General features: G+C 39.5%; 1 protein-coding gene across 2 annotated transcripts in view; it reads right to left on the bottom strand.

Moving 5' to 3' along the window:
* The window catches only part of cadm1b (cell adhesion molecule 1b), a 132843-nt gene extending 125747 nt beyond the window's left edge, over nucleotides 1–7096 (bottom strand). The window contains exon 1 of one of the 2 annotated variants that reach the window (XM_029518085.1): nucleotides 7004–7096. In XM_029518085.1, coding sequence (XP_029373945.1) covers nucleotides 7004–7079 — 76 coding nt within the window. In that variant the 5' untranslated portion in view covers nucleotides 7080–7096. The remainder of the gene's footprint in view (nucleotides 1–7003) is intronic. The other variant, XM_029518084.1, reaches the window with a different exon arrangement.
* Nucleotides 7097–23115: the final 16019 nt, after the last annotated feature.

Genomic DNA, 23115 nt, shown 5'->3' with positions numbered 1-23115 from the left:
TATATTTATATATGATTCCAGATAAGCAGCGAGAATACCTGTACTAACACCTCACTGTTTATAACCGAGATAGAAAACTGGGAAGATTTGATTTGATTTTTTACTTTTTTTTGCATGTTTAATCTTTATTCTACAGCAAATTATGGCAGCTGCAGAACACATCCCTTAGTGATTTGAGATTTATTGATTGGTGTAATGTTTGCATTCTGCTGGTACTCACTGATACAGAGTACTTGTATTTTTGTTTTTCTCCAGTGGCGTTGTATTACTTCCACCTATGTGCTGCTGCTTACAGAGGACTCTGGGTACACAGTGGTTATTTTATCAGGCACAGATCTGCCCAAACAAGCCCAGAGAGGAGACAGGAAGGTGCAGCTACTCTCCTGTTGTCTGAAATGCAAGGTGAAACTGAGCTCTGCCAGAGAGGGGAAATCTCTCACCCTCACATTTCTATAGAGTTCAATGGCCTGCCATCAAACCACAGAGGACACGGTAGCTAGGACAGGTCCAGAGGAGGGCGTGGGCCAACCAAGTCCCAAACAGTCCCTCAAGCTAAAAGCTTTTTACAGTATGTGACAAACAAACTAATGTGTTGGTCATTTTTCTTAGACCAGACAAAAACACTGAGCAGGTGCTGATTAAAGTGGCAGAACCATTTTCATCCTGGCTCAAGTAGTAGATTAGTGGGAGCTTGATAACTAAATTTATTGATTAGAGATTCTTTGCTCTCAGAAAGAGTCTTTCCTATTCCATATGGATCAACAATTAATGTTGTGGGCTTTTTGTTATCTGAGTGTTTGTGTTATATTTCTCTTTCGCTGTGACCCAATGACAGAATACCTTGAAAAAGATATTTTCAATGGTTCATAACAAGACAGCAATAAGTAAATGATACAATTACTGTCTGGATTGTCATCAGTAAGCAATACACTCTTCTATTTTCTAGGCTGCAATTGCGGTTCCCATTTGGCCCAAACACTGTCATTACGAATGCTGCGATGCTCTGATGAAATACTTTCTAATATTTGTGAATGTAAGATCATTGAAGTCTCCAGTATTGCATATGACACATGGATGAGTGAACAAATTATGTAGAGTGTCCCTTTGGGCTGATCAGTGGATTTTTTGATAATGTGAACTGCATCTCCAACTTCTAAGACAACAAATGTTGCTCAGCCCTGCTGGGCCCAGACAACTTTTAAAATGCCCATGGCACATTGAGAGACACATGGCATTCAGATGATTTATAGATCTGATAACATCATTAGGTAAATCCAGGATAGCATATCACCATTAATACTAAAACGCAGGTTTCAACTTGTTATGCTGTGAGAGCACTGAGCAGCGCAGTTCACAGGCCTGGTATGTGATTGGCAGTTGCTTCAACCTGGATGAACAGAAAGCCTCACCTTGTTTGTCTCATCTCAGTTTTGAAAAAAACGCATTGTATAATTTTACAGATAGTAATAGTTGGGATTAGCCCGCTGTACATTTTGCCTTATATTCATTTAAAGATTGACCTCATTTTGTCTTATTCATTTATCTAATATCTCCAAAACAAAGAAGAGCCTTTAGAAGCCATCCAAAATTAGCATTTCCAACCATATTCTCAGCTATGATATCTGACAAGCCCCAGCACGGCAGCAAGGGTAATCAGTGAAGGAGGGTGTAGTGGAAAAACCAACACCAACAAGTGAAAGGGACACTGGTTGCTGCCGTTTGGACAGTTTAACAGTTGAATTACTTTACAGTGCTTAAGAAAAATCACACAATGGGACAAAACTGGACAACAGCATCCACTTGCACTCAGTTTGCAATCACATTTTCCCTCCAGCTCCACAGCCATTAATTTTAAAATGATCTGGCAGTGCAGTATATTGTTAGAAAATTTAGGGAAAGCTTACAGGTGTCAAATCTTGGATCCCTTCCATTCCTAGCAGGAAAAAACACAATTTGTGGCATCTGTGATGTGTGAGGGACAGAAGAGTTGTCAGGCTGAGGATGATCCTCAATACCTTGCCAAACATTACCACAGGGAACATTTAGGGGAAACAAGGGAATTGTCTCTTGCCATTGTTTTTCTCTAGTATGTTCATTTTACTGAACTGGACTCTCATTTGTTAAAATCTTGGTTGACTTATAGTCTACCCAATGGAGTTCCTGTCTAAGAGAGTACTGTGCTTTGACTGCTCCAAAGCCTTAATGGTGGCTTGTAATTGCTCCATCACCCATACTAATGTGCACTCTATGGCCCTTTCTAAACAAAAACATTGCATTTCCATTTTTTTTCTTTGTCGACCTGGTTGACACCGTCTAAGCATCACAGCCAATGGACTGGAGTTCTCTCAGATCCAGGGAACAGAGAGAACAATGTCATATTCATAAGCAGAGACATCAGCTCTCCTCCTCATTACCACAGCAGTCATGAATGGAAGCTTCTGTCCCCACAGTCATGAAAGGACCTGTCGTCTGTCTGTTTCTGGTAATTGACTGTTTACTACATTTCAACACAGACAGTCAGACACATTTTTGATCGTCCTTAGTTTGTCATTCAGTTTGACACTGCTGTACAAATCCCTTGCATAGAAACATCCAGAGTTAATACATTTTTATTTATTTTCTACATGACCCAAAGTAACAACATGTCTAAAGCTCCAACCCCGGTGACCTTGACAAACAGATACAGTATGTACCTGAAGGTCTCACGATAAAAAGGCTTCGACAAATACCCAAACAGACATCCAATGTGATGGTTTTTTTAGATATTTGAAGTCTTTCAGAAGCTGTAAATAATAGAAGGTCAAGGACTGAAAGAGGTTTTTTTTTGTTTTTTGTTTTTTTAATTCCAACCTGGCCCCCTTCATAACCAACTTATTTCTGCGTAAATTGGCTGACTTGCTACAACCTCTGACTGAAGGACAAACACTATAGTGAAATCTGCCTATTCACCCCAAACTGCAAAGCACTTCAGTGTTCAGGTCTATTTTATAAGCCAAGTCCTTAAAAGAGTGTGAAGTTTGAAGATGCACAGTTACACACATTGCTATGCAGTGCATATGAGAATGTGTATCTTCTCACAGATGCACAGCAGCTCATTTCAGAGCAGATAAATCAGAAAAAAAAGAAACAGCTTGGAGGTGTGATGTCCTCTGTAAAATGATGACCGCATAGCCCACATGACTGCGTTATATCAGCTACTAATGGCCAAAAATTCCTTACATGCATCTGCTGCCAATTCTCTGCCAGCCCCTCCCTTTTCAACAGTAAGATTAGCTGCCACCACATAAAGTAGTACCATGCATTATCTAGCAATTAGAGTAAGGCTTATTAAGCAGAGTTTAATGTAAATTTAATGAGCAATAAATTCAATTTCTTTAAATAGAAGAGTGTATTATTGTTACAAATGATGTACTGTGGTGATCCCAACGTACAGGCAATGAAATACATCACACGTGTGCACATATCAATGGGCCATTAAGTACTGTATTAAATTTATCCTGGAATATGGTACTGGACAGTGAGTACCATTTTATACAGACTGGACAGAGGATCTGATCATTTTGCTCCAGAGGCATCACAGATGCACTGAGAGCTGAAACTATTGCACAATTAATGGATTTATCAATCCACAGAAAATTAATCAGCTTGAATTGTGATAATTTATCATTCCCTTGTGCTTCCTTGAGCCGATATGTGAGACCTCCTCTGGTTTCAGCTTCTCAGTCATCAGGATTGAGGCGGGAGGCTTCTTTTCTTTTTCTCATTTATTAATAGCCTGTTAAACTTTGGGGGTTTCGACCACTGTTCAGGCAAAACAACCTATTTTAACATCACCCCAGCCATAGTCTATGTTTGAAATGGCTGTTAGTTCCTGCCGTGGTCACTGACATTGTAAGGACATATTCTGCTGCTTTGGATGTGGTTACACTTCAATATTTCTGCTGTATGTGTACGTCGCCATAACAGCAAGTGGTTATAGTCCTTTTTCACAATAACATTTTACATACCAAACCAAAGATAAACTAAAAAAAATATGCTGCATTTCTGTAGATGTATTTAACGTAAAGTAGTTAAATAGTCAATAAAGTTGACTATTTATGTTTTTCTATTTTACATTCTCATTCATTCATCTTGTACCACTTATCCGTTTCTGGGTCGCGGCTGGTGCTGGAGCCAACACCAGCTCACTCTGGGTGAGGGCGGGGTTAACCCTGGACAGGTCACCCTTCCATCACAGGGCCAACACACAGACACAGACAGAGACCAACAACCTCTCACACTCAGACCTACAGACAATTTAGAGTCATCAATTAACCCAAACATGATGCCTTTGGACGGTGGGAGGAAACCAGAGTACCCGGAAGAAACCCACACAGACACGGGGCGAACATGCAAACTCCACACAGAAAGGTCCCAGGTCCAGGAACCGAACCCACAACCTTCTTATCGTGGGGCAACAGCGCTAACTACTATGCCGGCACACTGTCCATCTATTTTACATTGTATATCTTAGTGAATTTGTGAATGCAGGAATCTGCTGTTTTGTTATTTACACAAAAAGATGCGAACACATCTCCCACCTCTGGCCGCATTTCTCCGCTCTCAATAATGACCTTATCTTTAACACTCAAAGAAGTATGCGTATGAAAAGTATCATAGTGTTTCCTCCGGGCATAAATATGGAGCATTGACAGAAAGAAAGCCAAAAGCACCAGGAAAGCAGCATTTTTATGGTAAGTGAGGGAATAAGAGACGGACAAACAGAAATTGAGGGGAAAGCAGCACACTGCCAGCTGATTTCAGCAATATCCATTTCAAAGCCAAGCCCCGCCATAAGCAGCCAGACAGACATCTTCAATCACTCGCCATGTCACATGGCAACTGGCAACCAAGAGCAGCGGAACAACTGTGCGTTTCCTTTAGTTTCTCTGAGATCCTGTCCTTCACTGGTGCCTTGAGGCTTCATGACAGCTTGTATTGATCCACTTCACCATCACTCAGTCCTGTCAAATGACTCTAAACTGGCAATAAGTGGGATTATGCAACCTTCAGAAATTCGACCATCTGATATGCTACAACAGGCTGGAGCCCTGGAGACGTGGGGAGACAGTAAATGCTGCAAAACAAATTCCTTGGTTATAATGCATGTCTCCATGTTTCATTACAGGATGCTCAGCCATGGCAGCTCTTTAGCTTCAGCTGTCATTATAGGAACAACTTCCCCTTGTGATATCCCAGATCAGCCATCTGCCTTTTCACTCCTTTAATTAACCCTCTTTCTTTAGTATTCTTAGAATAAACTGAACACCTATTCAGTCAGTCGGATTGCTTTTCTCACTGCAGTTAGGGACAAAGTTCAAACTAACTGATTCTGTATAATTAACAAAAGAACATTTGAAACAGACTGTCAGCAGCTTGGGCCTTTCTCTTTGCCCACAGCAGTCTGTCACAGCAAGCCGATTTCTGGACTTGAGATTTTTCCTGAACCAAGAGAGACCGAATCAGTTTCCTGACGCTGCAACCTTCAGCGCATTTAGCTTTAGGTTATTGCGCATTCATGATGCATTATTTTATTTGACTAAGAGGTTAATTAAATTAATGTGACAAGGAGATGCAAGACAATGCTGTAAATGTCATGCTGCTGCTATTCAGCACACACATTAATAAATCTAAGTGTGACTTGAAAGCTGTAGTGACTGGAGAGCTGTAATTTTTAAAAAAAAATTAAAAAAAATCAACATCTAAATTTATAACTTCCTTCTAGTTTAGGGAGCATGTTGCACTCACACACACACACACACACACACACACACACACCAAAGCAGACCTGTTGATGGGTGATGCAGATAGCTCTGCGCAGTATGTAGTTAGTGGCAATAGCTGAGGCTGAAATTAGCCCACTTAGAAGTCACTCAAGACTTCGGGTGCAACCCTGTCAACTGTTGCTTTCCCTTTTTAACAACCTGGCTTTTGAAAACGCAACAACATATCCCATCCTACCTGTTGAGAGGGATTTAAAGCGAGCTGCGAGCTGACATTTTAATCGTTTCACATGCGTCAGTATTGTCAGCGGACACGTTTTCCAGGAAAACACACACACACACACACTGACGCATGCAACTCTGATGCAACCGCGGCAGAATGACTGGGGAAACCATCGGAGTAGGGGACTGCAATGTTCGTTCCCATGCAGGGTGACCCTGGTTCATGCGGTTGCATTGCTGTAAAGACCCACCACCCCCTGACACACACACACAAAAAAAAAACATGCCAGATTGATATCTCCGGGCTGACTAACAGGAGGAGAGGAGTGGAGTGAGGACTGCGGAGAGAGAGGGGCTGCAGTTGTGCGGCCAGAGGACACGGTGCGAGACTAGAGCTGCAATGCGTGTTTTTCCTCCAAAGCGCACCTGAAGCGCTCACTTAGAGATTTTTTTGACAGTGCGATGAGTTTGGATTGAGGTGGTGATGGTGGTTGGGGGGGTTAATGCGGTATGACTGAAGGATACAAGCGCGTTTGAGCCACGTCCTCTCACGGTGGGAGAAACGGTCTCGTTTGATACGAAAGAGCGCCGTTCCCGGGAGCATTGCCTTCAACTTGCCCCGTGGCTGCAAACGCTGCGCTGCCCGTTTCCCTCGGTGATCACTCCCGGTACTTTCCCTCCGCCTCTGCCATTGTGCAGCGCCAACATTACTTTTTATAGCGGTCCTCTGTAGCCTTTGCAGTAAAACTCAGAACACCCTTTCAATCAGCAGATAAGTGGCCCGGCAGTCCGAGGGGAAATCGACCGGCGGCTTTCGGAGTCGACCCGCCGCGTCGGAGCGACAGAAAGTGATGCTGAGATTTCAGGGAGGAAGCTGGTGCGCATCTAGCGCGCAAACGCACCACAACTTCTCCCACAGTACTCCTCCGGCTTCAGCTGGTGGAAAGGGGCAAATCCGCACCGCAGACACAAAACAAGACTGGAGGAGGTGGGGGTGGGAGGAATGAAAAGAAACTTACCTTTCGGAAGAAACGCCGCTGAAATCACGAAAACAGAGAGAGAAACAGCGAGAGATCCGCTCCCCGTGATCGCCATGTTGGACACCTGCTTGAGACTGGCGGCGCTAAATCACCTAGAGACGGCCATGGGATGGAAATGTAGACACATGAGAGGCGGAGGGAGGGCTCAAGCAGGGAGCCTGCTATCATATTGGGCTGCATTATGTTGCAATGACATCTAGGCCTATAAAATTATGTCCGGATATTACACGAACAGCTACTTCAGTAGAATAAAGAAAAACAAAACATCTAGAAATAAAAATAAAAAAATGACCAAACTGACTGATGGAGCGCGTTGACTGCCGCTGAACACCAAACAGCAAACAGCACTCTGTACTGCTCAATAGGAATAATGTAGGAATATTACAGTGGGAAGTGTGAAAAACCACGGAGCGCGGTGAGGTAACCGTAAACTCACCACCGAGAACCACAGACACTTTATAGGAATATTATAGTAATTTTCTTTTATGGTTATGGTCTGTTAGTTCATGTGGGTGAGACCAGTCTGCTCCTCAACTGGCTGCACTTTGGTTTTATAGCTGGGGCGCAAATAATTCTCAGATAAAACAGCCTTTAGTTTATGTTTATGTTTATGTTTATATTTATTACATCGAGGCTACAGTACTTGGGCCAATGGCGGAGCAAGCTGCTGTTTGTTAAACGGAGTGCGAGTCTGCTCGGTTTTATTATACTTTAAGAGCTGCAGAGGCAAAGTAGAGGGCGGTCATGTGGAGCTGCACACCCGCAGTCACATTAGAAGAAGTTTAGCTGAAGTTTGCCTCTTAAAACGTGTGCTTTTGTTACCAAAAGGGATCACAGCTATGCTACAACAACTGCAATGATGTTCAATTAAAGGAACAATATGTAAAGTTTGTTTCTCCGTCGGTTTTGCTCACTGTGTTCAAAGAGCGCCCCCTCCTCCTAACAGGGAGAATTACATCCTTTAATTCAACCTGAGGTCGCTGAAGAAGGGGCTGAGAACACCAAGTATCAAAATTTCACAATTTGAAAGTCAGACTGCCTGGATGGAGAGAAAATCCTGCAGATTATTAATAAGTGTGACCATCTGAACTCTCTCTACTTCTCCCTGTCTCTTTGTCTCTCCGTGTGTGCGCACGCTTTATTACATCTCACAATGTTTCAACTCCCAACTTATTTTCACCTGAAACATGGTGCATTTGGAATATCTTGTGGGAATCATACAGCTACAGAGGAGTGTGCATGACAACGTTGAATCTCATTTCCCTTTTTCATTGTGTCGAAACAGCACAAAGGCTGCTAATTGCACAATCTATTCTCTGAGACTGCGTGTCAGTCCTCATTCCATGGATGAGTAGATAGCATTTAGAACTTCACTCTAATGCTGCAGCCGTCCCTATCACTACAGATTCAATTCCACACATCAAATTTATTTCAGATGTTATTATCTGTGGCAGCTTGCCAGTTCTGCCTGCCACTCACACAATGTCTCCACAAGGTGTTTTCTCCTCACAGCACCGGCCAAGCTGCTTTACTTTCCGACAGCATAGCACTGCCAGGCACCAGCCTGCAAGGTGGACTTGGTGGAGCTATGCTCAATAAGTTATAGTATTTCCCAACCTTGTGATTTTGTTTGCCACATTTGAAACTGTTTTTCTGTTTGTTTTTTTAATCTGATTTACACTACGCTTGATGGTTCAATTCAGACCTTGTGCACTCACAATACACCACACATTCCCAACTTTTGTTTTCACTCCTAGTCTTTCTCTCTCTCTCTCTTTCACTCTTCTGCTGTGTCGGTGATTCACTCCACTACTGCATGGCATTTCCTTTGCTCATGAGAATAGATGGGGTTCCTGGGTCTCTCTGAGAAGAGAAGCCCAGTGCCTCTGTCTCCCTGAGCAGGATGAATAATGGATGGGAATGGATCAGATGACTGAACTGCTTCATCTGGAGCCTCTGTAGTAATGGCCAGCCATAGATTCTCAGTGGTTGTGTGTATGACTGTGTGCGCGCAATCTGGGTATTATGCGGTGAATGGTCATGAAGCTTGCAAATAGTTAAGTAGTTTGTTTTGAAGAGCTAGTCGAGCACTGAACACTGGCAGTGCCATTTAATAGGGCAGCCGTCAGCATTTTCTATTTAAATTAGTGGGGAAACTGGTAATAAAAAGATTTTCACCCAGGCCTCTTTCCCAGTTAATGTTTGATTAGAAATGCAATGGTTTTAAATTAAGATTTCTTTTCCCCCTTGGTATGAAATCAATCAAATTAACGGAAATTGAATTATTTGAGATAGTAATCTATTTAGGCAAACCATTCACCATGAAAATGTTTTCCTCCTGTTGTGAAAGAAAGAATAATTGAATCAGACCCTTGTAAGTGACCCCCAATGGCTGAGCAAGAACAAGGCTTATTGAAATGAAATTTAGATTTTCTCATGCTTAGAAGACATAACTGAGCAGGCAGGAGCATGCAAAATTCAATTTTCCTCACGTAATATGTCCAAAGATTCACATGTATATGATGTGTAACATAACATGATTGGCCCAAAGGCGGAAAAATGGACTGTAATCATGTATGCAGAGAAGTCGGCAAGTATTGTCCGTGCATCTGCCTAAAGTTAGACAGCATATATATATATGGACAATTTTAGTTTTGTTTTTTGTTTTTTTACTTATTTTGCCACAAGAGGATTTATAAAATAGAATAGCATTACTGCAAAATTCCATCCCCACCACCCCCCATAGAAAATTATTACAGGAAATGATATTCCAAATATATCACCACAGGTCATCAATTCTTTATGCCTTCCAGGGATGAAACATGAACACTCAATTGGTTTCCTGCCTCTTTTTGTCACACTTGTAAAGAAAGCACTTGTAAATGACGTTTATATACTTTATTTTTTTAAGAAAGGAAATCTTAGTTTTGCAAATGAACAAATAACTGTAATTTGGCACTTGGTTTGTCTATATAATAATCTAGGTGAATTCTGTTACCTGTCTGCTTAAAAAAAAAAAAAAAAAAAAAAAAAAAAAAGGGCTTGCTTGCATCCGGTGTCTCTGCACTGCGAGCAACAGGATTAGGTGTTTTCAAATCTCTATAATTGAATTTAAGTGGCATACAGTAATGATCTCAATCACTCTCTGCCTTTCCTCTAATCTGAATACACATAAATACTTAATTGTTAGACACATGCTGAACATTTTATCAGCCAGCGCACGCACAGGCAATTCTGCATCCCACCAAACAGCAGTTGTACAGCAGGTGAGTGTAATAAATCATGAGTCACGTAGTGCCTTACAGAAGCTTAATGGTCATAAATTTGTCAAGGTATAGTGCATGTCAAGTTGGCTGGATGGGCCTGAGTGGGCCTTTCTTGTCTCCATATGCATAAAAGAGAAATATTGTTCCAGTCCTCACATTTATACAAGTCTAAACTCTGAAGGAGACAGGGGCTTGTACCGTGCATTGATACAAGACTTGGTACCTGACCTACTTCCCGGGTTTTATCTGCTTCAAGGGGTCCATCTATTCCAGCACATATGTGGGGCAAAGGCACAGATTAAGAACACATCACATGAAATCTGGAGCATCTTCAATTCCTTTTCAAAATTTTTTAACGGTGTCATGTAAATTTTGTATTGTTGCAAGACAAACTGTCAGTGTTCACACTGGTTGGGTCAAATCTGCATTCATATGACCTACTGGCCGGACAACATCACTTTTTATCTTGTTTTCTTTACTTTCACAATGTCACAATTTATCCATAACTTTGAGCCATTCGTTCATTCATCTTTTATTGCTTATACATTTCCAGGTCATGGGGGGGTGCTGGAGCCAGTATCAGCTCACACTGGGTGAGGGCTGGGTTAACCCTGGACAGGTCACCAGTCCATCAAAGGGCCAACACACAGAGACAGACAGAGACCAACAACCATTCACACTCAGACCTACGGACAATTTAGAGTCACCAGTTAACCCAAACATGTCGTCTTTGGATGGTGGGAGGAAACTGGAATACCCGGAAACCCACGCAGACACAGGGAGAACATGCAAACTCCACACAGAAAGGCCCCAGGTCTGGGAATCAAACCCACAACCTTCTTGTTTCGGGAAAACAGCGCTAACCACTACGCCTCTGTACTGCATAGACAATCATTGAAATAATCTATTTTGGCCTACTATATATAAAAGGTGTGTTCAACCATATTTACTACTGAACTTTTTAACAGGATAACTTTAAGTTATCTTTCAGTAATTTTCAGTTTCTTCCTCACTTTTCCTCAATTTTCATGTACTCAGCTGGTAGTTTCAACTCAACTACAACATCCATGTTTTATAGCTAACACAGTTCTCTTTAAATAATTAGTATCTCTCTTTGTCAAAGAACAATGGAGTTGCATAATCTTTCCATGTGGCGCTTGGCAACTGTAGAGGGATCCATGGGGGAAATATTGCCTCTGTGCCATCAGCAAGCTTATATGCTATAATGAGATATAATGACAGGTGTTTAATGTACCTGGATTAATATATAATGTATACACAATAATCCTATAATGATTATGGGCCTCAACGACACCCTCATTACCACGCACAGACCCACCTCAGCAGGGATTGAAATGGCCAACACAGATGTAGGCAGTTTGGGTGTGGGGGCATTCTTCAAATTAGCACAAATATGGATGAAGAAATAGAAAAGAGAGAACAAAGCCTTGTGGTTATGTATCAGCATAGTGACCAGGGATGTATTGGTAGCTATGCTTCTCTGGAATTATTTACACAGCTGGAGCGCTGAGCTGAAAACAACTGCATACAGTAGACTTAATAGCATAATACAGGGCCAGGACCATTAGCATCAAAGTGTCCATGACTATTTCTGCAGGGAGCCAAACGGCTGGTGGCTACCTGCTGTTAGTAAGGAACACCATAGCAATACTTTTCCAAATTAGTTCAAAGTGAAATTAATGACATAACACACGTAATCGCATCTTAATATATAGGGCCATGGCCAAACATAGATTTATATCCCTTTTGTTGGCTGAAACTTTTCTACAACAAAACCAAGAAACTTCAATGTTGACAGTGTGGGAAAAACAGACTGCAAGATACACCAAAGAACTACAGCACACATGAACATTTTCCCAGAATGCCTCAGTGTCAGGACATTACTGTGCTTCCTCCAAATAGTAATGAACGGCACATGGATTAGAGCTCCTACCACCCATAAAACGCTGATGAATAATTTAACACAAACTATGCTAAATTCATTCTTTGGAGCAACTGGTCTTAAAGAGGTCACTTATTTCTGTCTGGTATGTGTAGGTTTGGGCTAATGCACAGCCACCCAGAGGTGAATCTCCAAGCTGCAGTTCAGGGGGGGAAAAAAAAGAGCCCTCGGACTTCAGGTCATGACTCAAACCCTTGACCCATTTGTGTGAGAAACAGTTCATCCTGTAAAGCTCAACTAAACCCAACAACAAAAGCACATTCCAGGTCATGGTATGCTGTTCTACACTATTCAAAGAAAACTAAAGCACTATTTTCCCCTTGTCTGTGCAGTTCATTATCAATGATTACACTGCAAAACACACTCCAAAACCCAACAGAGGAGAAAAGAAAAAAAAAAATCAAACCAAAGAAAATCCAATAAAATGCTTTAACCTTTACAGTGCATGTAGCAATCATCTGTAATCCTTTTGGATACACAAATTAGTCTCTAAGAATATGCTTTTACACATCGCAATCATTTCATTTTTCAATTACTGAAATGAAAGACACGAAAATATGGCTTAAAAACAAATCCTAATCTTATTTTTTATTTTATTTTTTTTAAACAGCAAATATTTAGAAAAACAGGGAAAGATGAACAATTTTTAACCTGTTAACAGAAAAGGTTTCCTTGACAACACAGTGTGGCAATATAACAGCAACATATATTGCTGAAAACCTCCACCAACAACTTTTTGACTTACATAGATTTAATTGACTTCTGTTGAAACGCGGACTATTAGGCCTCAGGTTGTATCTGCAAGGTCACAATGGATATAGATTAAAGACAAACATGACTGAGAATTTGCACTTTGTGGTCCCTGACAATGTCTGACAACATCTGATCACCTTTCTCTATATCTATATAGAAGCAGAAACAAATGATGAAATAAAGTTCAGCTGATGCCTTAGTTTTGTCATATTTTGCTGGAGTTGGCTTTATGGACACATGATGAGTATGAGTTATTATTGCAGATTTAATATGATGGTTTCATTAGATAGTTACTGAATGGAAAACCGTTGAGCGGACTTTATAGTGTCCTAATTTGTATGTAAATTTTTATTGTTATGATAATGAAACACAGTTCTGTATCTTCTTGCTGTCTCATATTTGGAGGAGCCTTTTATTGCACTTTAGATTCACTATACATCCTTAATATTCTTAACTTCCAATATGATTTTTTATGCACTTCTAGGATAATAGCATATTTATGTTATAGCCATACATGTCTGTGTATTGTACAGCACATAAACATATGAGCTTTTCCTCGCAGACGCAGTCTGCAGATTTATTCTCAAATTAAAAACCTAACCAATGTTTCAAATTAGCTTCACATTAAAGCCAGTTAGACGTTAAATCTGTCGCTTTTCCAATTTAATCATTCCCTACCTGTTACACTAACAAACAGCGATACACTATCCAGTTTAAATTCCTCCTATAAGGCTACTGTTATTCATTTTTTAAATCAGTTCCTCTGTGTTAAGGACACAGTTCATTGAGCAACAGTCTTGGCATTACAGATTACTTTTCCTCCCCTGTGTTTTAAAAGTTCCCTCATTTAATAAATGAATGGAAATTGCAGAATGAGGGTCTTTATGAAAACAGACAGGATTTCGTCAGGTGTGGAAAGCAGTGTTTTAGTCAAGCTCATATTTTTATTCCTCTCTCATTCTGTTGCTGTATAGCGTACCCAAAGCAGGTTTCAGCAGGGCCAAGAGAAACAAGGTTTCTCAAATTTACCAAAGTTACTCATTGTCAAAACTATGTCTTTTCTTCCATCTCTGCAGTGAAGTCTGCAGAGTAAAGGGTTGAGGGGGTCCTTAAAGCATGAGTAATGTGATGTATACTGAAGGTTGGATCTGATTACAGACAATATTATAACTTATCATATTAACATTATTGCTGGTTTCAAAAATATTTGAGTAAATCAGTAACAAGAATTACAGCAATAATTCTGCATACAGTGAATTCTGTATGCAGAACAATTTAAAAGAGCCAATAATTTATAAAGTGCAAATGTTAAATGCACCAAACTAACAATTCTAGCATACAAAAGATGTTTCTAGAAGTAACATTTGCTTGAGATGCTAGTTCTGCATCTTGGGGGGAAAGCTATATGTATGAATCTAGGACTGAGTCCTTAATCTGCCCTGAACAAGGAAAGGCCTTGATTATAAGTAAAGTTCACAGAATGACAGAATTTGAGATAAATATTGCTGAGAAAAGACCAAATAAAGAGATTTTTCATTACGATTTCTCCCAGAATTTAATCTCTTTATCTTGAGCTTTCAAACCATATGTAACACATTCAGCCACAGGAGACATCCTCAATGAAATTACATCTAACTCATCGCTAACATATATTTGCAGCATTACTTAGAGAATGGTATGAAACATGGTCCCTGTGAATGCAACCGTTTACAAAGAATGACCTTCATTTTTTTTACACTGCAGCAGCTTAGCTGCAGCAGCAGAGCCCTAGAAAGGGTTTGGACACACAGCCAAAACCATGATAGAGTGGAGAGAGTAGGTGCTGCTGTCCTCAAGCAGCAGTGAAACCCCGAACCAGGCAAATACGGCTAAAATAATCGTCACAGCACAACTGCTTCCTCTCTATAGGCAGACACCCGGCAGTCATATGTATCATTTGGCCTGTTGTGCACCCCAAACAGGCAAGTGACATACGGTAAACAAAGAGGATCCACACCAGTAAACCTCCCAAAGTAAGAGCAGCAAGATGTAGTGAATGAGTCAGAGCTCTAGGTAGTCCTCCAGATGTATCGAGGACTGACAGCATAGAGTTGTGTTGCATTCTCCGTTTCATTCCACACATGGACGGGTGCATCCCGATATGGATGCGATAGTGAATTTTCACTGTGCGGAGTGAGTCCTGTAAGGCCTCTGTGATGAGGAACTGGATCATGACAACACACAATAATATCAAAAGCGCTATGCTACCTTCTCATCATGACTGTGCAATGAAGCAGACAAGAAATCATTGTAAAATTAAAAGGGGCCACATTTCAAATGAGATTCATTACAGTGAGGCATCGCAATTGGTTTTATTAACTAGTTTGTGCACTGAATTATTCAAATCACAGCCAGGGGAAAATGATGGTTTGTGTTTACACAGTGACCCTAATTATCAAAATACTTCATTAGCATCATCAAGTGTCCTGATACATTGGCATCATAATGTTTGTCATGTGAGCCAAATAAGTATTTTGTGGCATATCGTTCCAACAACACACATAAGGCTCTGGTTTTTCAGAGCACACTAACCATCTTAAAATTGTCCACATATTTTCAGTTTTCTCAAACCTCAGTAGGTTGGGAATAAACTCCTAATATACATACATTATGACACTTTAATGGCCACAACCAATAGTCAAACTATGATATAAACATACTTTTAAATTCAACTCTTTTATTTAAACGCTACTGAACTACTAAATGTTACAAGACTGCTCCATACTGCAAAGATGCTGCAAAGATAACAATGTAATATTACCAAATGTAATAGTCGGGGTTAGGGTTAGGGTTTAGTTTTAGAAAGTAAATCTGAAGGTTTTTTTATTTTGGTTTTTGGTTTCTTTTTGGATTGTTTGTTTGTTTTTTGTTTTTTTTTGTTTTGTTTGTTTTAAATGAAAGGAAAAATCTAACTTTTCAACAGACAATGAAATGGCCCTTCATGAACATTCAATAAGTATAAGTCAATAACTATCTGTAAACTTCTGGGGGAAAAACTTTTGTTGTTCCTGAGTTCAGAAGGAACATTATTTTGTGTATCATTTCTTAAATGATGTACTTGAGAAAAAAAATCATCTTGAGTGCAAATATGCAGGGGCGGGGGCATCTGCATTGAGATGGTGAGCTGCACTGGCCTCTCTACCTTTTCTATCCCACTCTCATCCTCTCATTGGCCTCCAGATACTGTTTTACTCTTTACTCATCCCGGACCTGACCTTTGATTTGATGTCTTCCAGCTGGATGGCAGGCTTTAAAAGACAAGATAAAGCAGCAGATGATGCTGCCGGGCATGAACTGACTTTTGGAGTGCATATGTTCTCTGTTCAGGACCTACTTTGCTATTGTGTGATGGAGGTTGGTAAACTTATTCCATTCAGCACATTTCACTCAGTTAAGTTGGTCAAATGAATCATTTTTAAAAGTGAAGTCAAAGACACTCTCCCACAACATGCTATAAAGCTCATTTGAAGTTACCATGATCTCAGTAAAGAGAAATAGTTCATCTTAATGTAATTCTATACCATATCCAGTTATTGATTTGAGACACTCCTTGAATAAAAAATACAAACTTAAAGGCGGGACTATAAGAAAAGTCAAGTGCGTGCCTGGAGAATATTTAATAGCAATCCTATTAGTTGCTGCTGGACCAAATTGACAAACCAACTAGCATGACTTAAAAAAATAATAATAATTCAATTCCATTTTAAAATGTTTTAAGCACACAAAAAATCTCAACCTCAACAAATGGTCCCTCTGTTTGTGATGAATAGAAAATGAGCCCACCTATTCTAATCTAAACTAAGTGAGAAAATAGAAGAGAATTAAAGATGCTCTTCCCTCCTCAGAGGAACTTAATAAAATCCATCACTACTGCTCACACGCCATCAATGAGTGTTTAGCTGGGGACGCATTCCTCTTTATATTTCCTTTGTGTGAGATAACAGGTCACTGTGAGAAATACTAATGAAACCACCAAAGCCATTCGATTCTTTGCTGAAACCTCTATTCATCTGCATTGCTTCATGGATGACTGATATGCCAATTACTTTAAGTCTGCCTCAGAATCTGCCTTTTAATACAGCTGTGCATAAGTCACTGTAACTATATGAGTATCAGTGATCTGAGCTATTGAGAGACTCAGGCCTGAGCAGGTGCACGTAATATCAGCTTCACAGAATATCTAAAATGCCAGACTACACTTTGCAAAAACTATTAGGCTTACTCTCACATTATTATTCTGAAATGTTTCATATTCCTCCCCAGACACACTACAAAAGCTCTCACAAGTATCTTTCATCCCCGTACTCTGCATAAAGACACAAAAAAACGACTTCACAATTTGAATCGTGCTGGATGAGCAGAGTTACATGGGATCTTATTCCTCACTGAAAGCACAAAGTGAAAATGCCCAACCTTTGGTCACAGAATACATCTAAGGGGCAGTAAGACAATCACAGGAATAAGTATACATCTAACAGCATGATGATTATTTTTTCTGACTTCCTCCTTACTGTGTAAAACATTGGACACTTCAACCCTCGAAACCTTAAAAAGTCTTTCTAGAATAATGTGGGACAGCACCTTTGATAAGGACTCTCAAGTCGAGGCTGTATTTTAAAAATAGTTTGACATTTTTGGCAAATGTACTAATTTTACATTCATCCACATCCATGAGTTTGACAAAAAGATCTCTTGGCTACTCCCATTTCTGCCAGGAGAGAGTTAACGGGGGACAAGGGGAAACGGGAAACAAGGCTCCACACACCTCTAAAGCTCATAAAATATATGAAATAAACATAACATATTTCTTGTTTTACCTGTGTAAAAAATGTGTGTGTGTGTTTGTTAATTTCCCTTTGCCTCTAGTGTTTATATTAATCCAAGCTGCTGGCTCTTGCAAAATATGCAACAATGTCTTTAAGCGGTGCAAAAAAAAAAAAAAAAAAGCAAAAGGTGAAAACTGCTGCGTTATTTAGATGCTTAAAATTAGTGTGCACAAAGAAGGGCTTTGATGGGTGTGTAACTGGTGCAGGGGCCGTACCCTTACTTGCTGATAGCTGTGGAGACCTGAGTCCAGCTTCTGATGGGGCAAAGTTGGCCAATCCAGCAGACACATGGCAGTGACTGCAGATGGGAATCCAGGCACGATCAGATCCATCTACAAGAGTAAAATAATCCACATATAGCATTAGCTGCACTGTATCCCTCTATGTATTAAAGAAATGCTAACAGAATAGTTAAAGATAAACCTCTATATTGCTGAAACTATAAGTAGATAATGTAAACACTGCTTTTTCCAACACAGATGTTATTTAAACTGTAAATATGTTTCCTTGTGCTGCACATGTAACTGAAGTTGGATTATATTTAAAAGATGATTTTGCCTCACATATTCAGCCATTCCAAAAGAGGATTGTAGACTATTGCACGTATTGTCACTTTATCTGAATGACTGAATACTGACTAATATGAGATATCTTTATTAAAACATGTCCAGGTCTTCAGTCCAGCACCTTCCTTTTCAACAGTCACATGTTGTTCATTAAGGCTCCCTTTTTTTCTGTCATTCATATCTCTCCCTGACCATAACTCAGCTGGGGACATGAGTGATTACAGCACCATCATGGGCTTTTTCAATTAGTTTCAGGGATGAAAAATATATAATCCTCATCCTTCATGCCAGGATGCTTTCCCAGATTACAAAACTGTCTGTATTAATCATAAAATTTATGAACAAGAAGTCTGTGCTTGCATAGTCCTGCCAGTCACATTGTCTGGCTCTAGGCACTGATGACTACTCATGCTAAAGCATAACAAAGACAATTTAGGCTTGAAGTGTGTGTTTGTGTTCTACTTGTGGTAGTCTTTTATTCTAAACAATAAATACTAAAAAAAATGTGCCATGGCACTTTGAGTACTGGGACCGTTGGCTAAACATTTACAGAAAATAAAATACAGCATAATGGTTATGCTAATGAAAACGTACTCCAAAAAGACCCAGCTCCACAGTTTTCTTTTACTGTTACTCAACTAAAACTTCAGCAAACATTTATATGATGCTGCCATGTCGGTGGTAGTGTGATACCTTCCTGATTCTTGCTGCATGCATGTATCCATGTACATGATGAGAATGACAGCCCATAGTTGCAGACTGAGAAATAAATTAATTAATTTAAATAACAAATTCCATGATGTCTAAAGATTTAATGATCCTCAGGTAATACAGTTCATTGGCTGAAGCACTAGTGTGCACACCTCAGTATTGTAAGCATTTGTTACAGCGCTCAGCATAAATGAACACATCCCAAGCTACTTTCCATGAAAATGTATTATTATAAATGAGATTAGTCAGTATCACAGACAAACTGGAACTTTTCTTACAAAAGCCTTTAAGATCATGGCACAGAAATCAGTATACCAATGTGAATGTCTTACGCGTGACCTGATAAAATTCTAATTAACAGGAATTCCCCAACAGATGAGTCTAATCGATCATCACACGGGAACACACAAGATAACTGAGAATTTAGGCCGGTCTTTAACACAGAAAATCCCCTCCTATTCAATGCTGACAAAAATGACACCACAATGAGGAAAAATGTCACAAGAATTGAGGAAGAAAATTATTTCTAAGTGGAAGTAAAGGATACAAGAAAATTTGTAAAGCATTGCTAGTAAGATATAACAGCAAAGGTTATATTTCAATAGGCAAAAAAGTCTGGTATGGTCTTGACATTGGCAAAGGCGGACGCACTGAAGGAATGCTCTAATGGTTTGTCCTACGGAGAATACCCTACAGTGTCGTCCTTCATAGCTGTCATAGACTGTGAAAGCCAACTTGAAATGATGGTCTGCAGAGGATTCCTCACTTTGTGTCCCATATTGTTCCCACCCCTGTGACTGTATCACAAAGCAAGGCACTGTTTCACCAGACCTTGTGTCATTAGCTGTTGGGATCCTCAGACTTGCTGCCTGTGTTGCTTTCTGCCAAATTATTTTCATTACAGCAAACAGTGAATCTTGGGATAGGCTTGACCACAACGGTCCCACAATTGAATTCTTGATTGCCCACAGAAAAAGGCCACATATCCTTCAAAATTGGACAGCCAGGTTGTACTATTGCAATGCTATTGTTCAAGTGCAGCCCCTGAATTGGAAAACTATTATCTCCTTGCTTGCATTGTACAAAGTGGATGAGCAAACATCGTGCTATAGGTGTGGCTATGGCTAGTGAGCCTCTGGCCCAGTGGTGACAATAATCTGAGCTTAGCTCCTGTAAAATTGTGAAAACATACTGATATTGCATACTGTTGTAAATCCCTTGGTTCCAGTTTTTATGAGAAATAGCAAAAAGTATATTTCAATAAAAAGTGGACAACATAACTTTCCTTAGGGAAGGATTTACTGCAGGACTCTTATATTAGAGTACAATAGTTTTAGCTGGGTCTTACTAATAAATTGAATGTGTGGCTTGCTTCAGCTCACAAACATGTTTGAAAATAAAAAAAAACACAAACACAAATGTGATGTTACTGGGCAATGCATCGGCTGTTGGAGTCGTCCCCCTCTGTCCTGTCATTGCAGATAGCTATGATATATTTACAGTCTGTGACTACAACAGTGGTCAGTTTACCCAGAGTGCACCTGCTAATCAGTCAACATTTTCAGGTGGGCCACTTTTTGCCACTGATTATTATTATTTTTGGGCAACGTTTTCTTGCCCATGCTAATCTTAAGCAGGGCTCCATAATAACTGCGTCCTTAAAATGTGCGCAATTTTGTGCATTTTCCACCATCTGTCTGAGTGGAAACATACACTGATACTCATGCAGGCTATGAGCTCAGGCTATATCCTCCCTGAACGCAACAGCTACAGACTCATCAGCAGTCTCTTTCCTGCAGCTCATCAGATTCCCTCCACTCTTACTACATGTACTTAAACATGACTTCATTTATAAGAGTAAAACAAGTCTGAAATGTAAATATTAGTGTGTTTTAACTGTGCTCCTTAAGAATATTAGTGGTCACATATTTTATGTGATTTAAAAAGCTGTATCACTTTCAAATACAATGCTTGTTGAACAGGAATGAAATGATGTTGCTGTTTTACTGTAACAGTACAAGAAGGCAGTTTTGCGTAGATATTTTGTAAGTGGATACTGTGGTGGCTATTCTGGATGTGGTCCTAAAGATAACAACTCATTTAACCTTCCTGAGGTCACCTGTGAAATCCTGGTGCCCTTCTCTTTCATGAAAAAGGTGACAATTGTATGAACAATGGCAAGTGCAAAACCTGAATCTAGATTTCAGTTGGGCTGTTATATACTGACATTTCATGTTACTGTTAAACATAACTTCAATGTAACTATCTTGCAGAAAGCATCCATAGAGATAGTTCTGTCTTTTCAGCTAGTGATGAATTGAATCAGGCAGAAGTGACATGCATATGAACACTGTCTGAGCCTAGACAGAAATTAGAGCCAAGAATTGAATTGATGAGGACTCGCTAATTTCATCTCACAGCATTATGAAATGAGCGCAGTAAAAGGACTCTGTATTGACAGTTGCAATAGGCGTTTCATTTTCTACATTTAGATTTTGGGGGCTTTTTTTGGTCACTTTTTTAAAAAGCTATTTAATAGCTTAATGAAGGCAATTAATAATCAGAATTGTCACCAGCATGAATTGAGAAGTATATGTTGTGACATTTAAAACTGTAGAAAGGGTGTGAACAATTCACTCCCCAAACTGAAGGTTAATGGGCCAGGTAGATACATATGGACAGCAGAGCCATTACAGTGTAATTAATTAGCACACTGCATTTGCATTCCCGCTTCTTTGCCGAAAAAAAAAAAAAAAAAACGGGCAAATGAAAGATATGAGGACATTTTGCACTGTGAAATGTGAACGTATCAATTCAGAAGGCTACCGTTGTTGCATGCAGTCTTGATTGATGCTCTTTATTTGGTTCTCATCTCATCACAAGATATGATAACAGGCACAAATTCTATGTGTGCAAAGCTGCAAAACACATGAAGGCAAGGTGGTTTTATATTTTACTCTTGTCATATTGTAAATATATTTAAAAGGTTACAAAGTGTGAATTAGTGAGTATAATGGAATTGTTTTGCCACCTTAAGGTAGGACATAACCATGTTAACGGTTGTCATGTGTTTCCAGTCTTTGCTGGCTGCAAACAAGTTAGCTGGCTGCCATTCGTAGTATCATATTTTCACACAAATACGAAAATGTGCCAAGCTTCTTATCTTATCGCTGGGTAAGGAAACATTTAAGTACTTTTTCTTTAACATTTTTTCTTTATGTTTGTCTTCCCAAACATAATTTCATCAAGTTTTCAATGTTAACCCATATTTCCTGGAATAAAATTTGACTGAATTAAATGTATTTTAAATTTCTTTATATATATATATATACACACATATATATACACACACACACACACACACACACACACACACACACACGTGCATAAATAGAAATTTCCTGCTACATAAGACAGACCAGACAAAATCCTCAGCTTTGTATTTAAATATAAATGACATCATTTATCAGATTGTCTCTCATTTTGTCTTCCTCATAGATGGTCATTTTCCTCAATTCTTCCTGGACAGATTGTACTGAAGAGTTGAAAGGATAAAAAAGGTAAGATGGACAGAAAATATAACAAAGGTTCATGGAGAGATTTGAACTGTGGTCATTCAGGTTATGTGTCATGTGCTATGTTAACCATGCCGAAAGTATAGCACACTTTATCTTGTTTTCATTTTGTTTTTGTTCATTTCTGGTGTTTCGATTTTTCCAAATTCATTTAAGAACTGAAATGACACTCAGGAAGTTCATTATCTGTTTGAAAACATTGTAAAATTGTTTTGAATAACAAAGGAGCAACTTTGCAGGCTATAAATGCATAATAAAGAATCTGACAAACAATCACAAATGTGCACTTATGGCCATAAAAAAGACATACGTGACACATGAAATTTAAATAGAATTTAAAATGAAACAATGTTTATAATCTTATCTCTCGGTGACACTTAACTGGGATAAAG

The sequence above is a fragment of the Echeneis naucrates genome, chromosome 13 (assembly GCF_900963305.1).
Source record: "Echeneis naucrates chromosome 13, fEcheNa1.1, whole genome shotgun sequence".
Taxonomy (NCBI): domain Eukaryota; kingdom Metazoa; phylum Chordata; class Actinopteri; order Carangiformes; family Echeneidae; genus Echeneis; species Echeneis naucrates.
The sequence above is the reverse complement of the archived record's forward strand: the minus strand, read 5'-3'. Positions and strand labels throughout refer to the sequence as shown.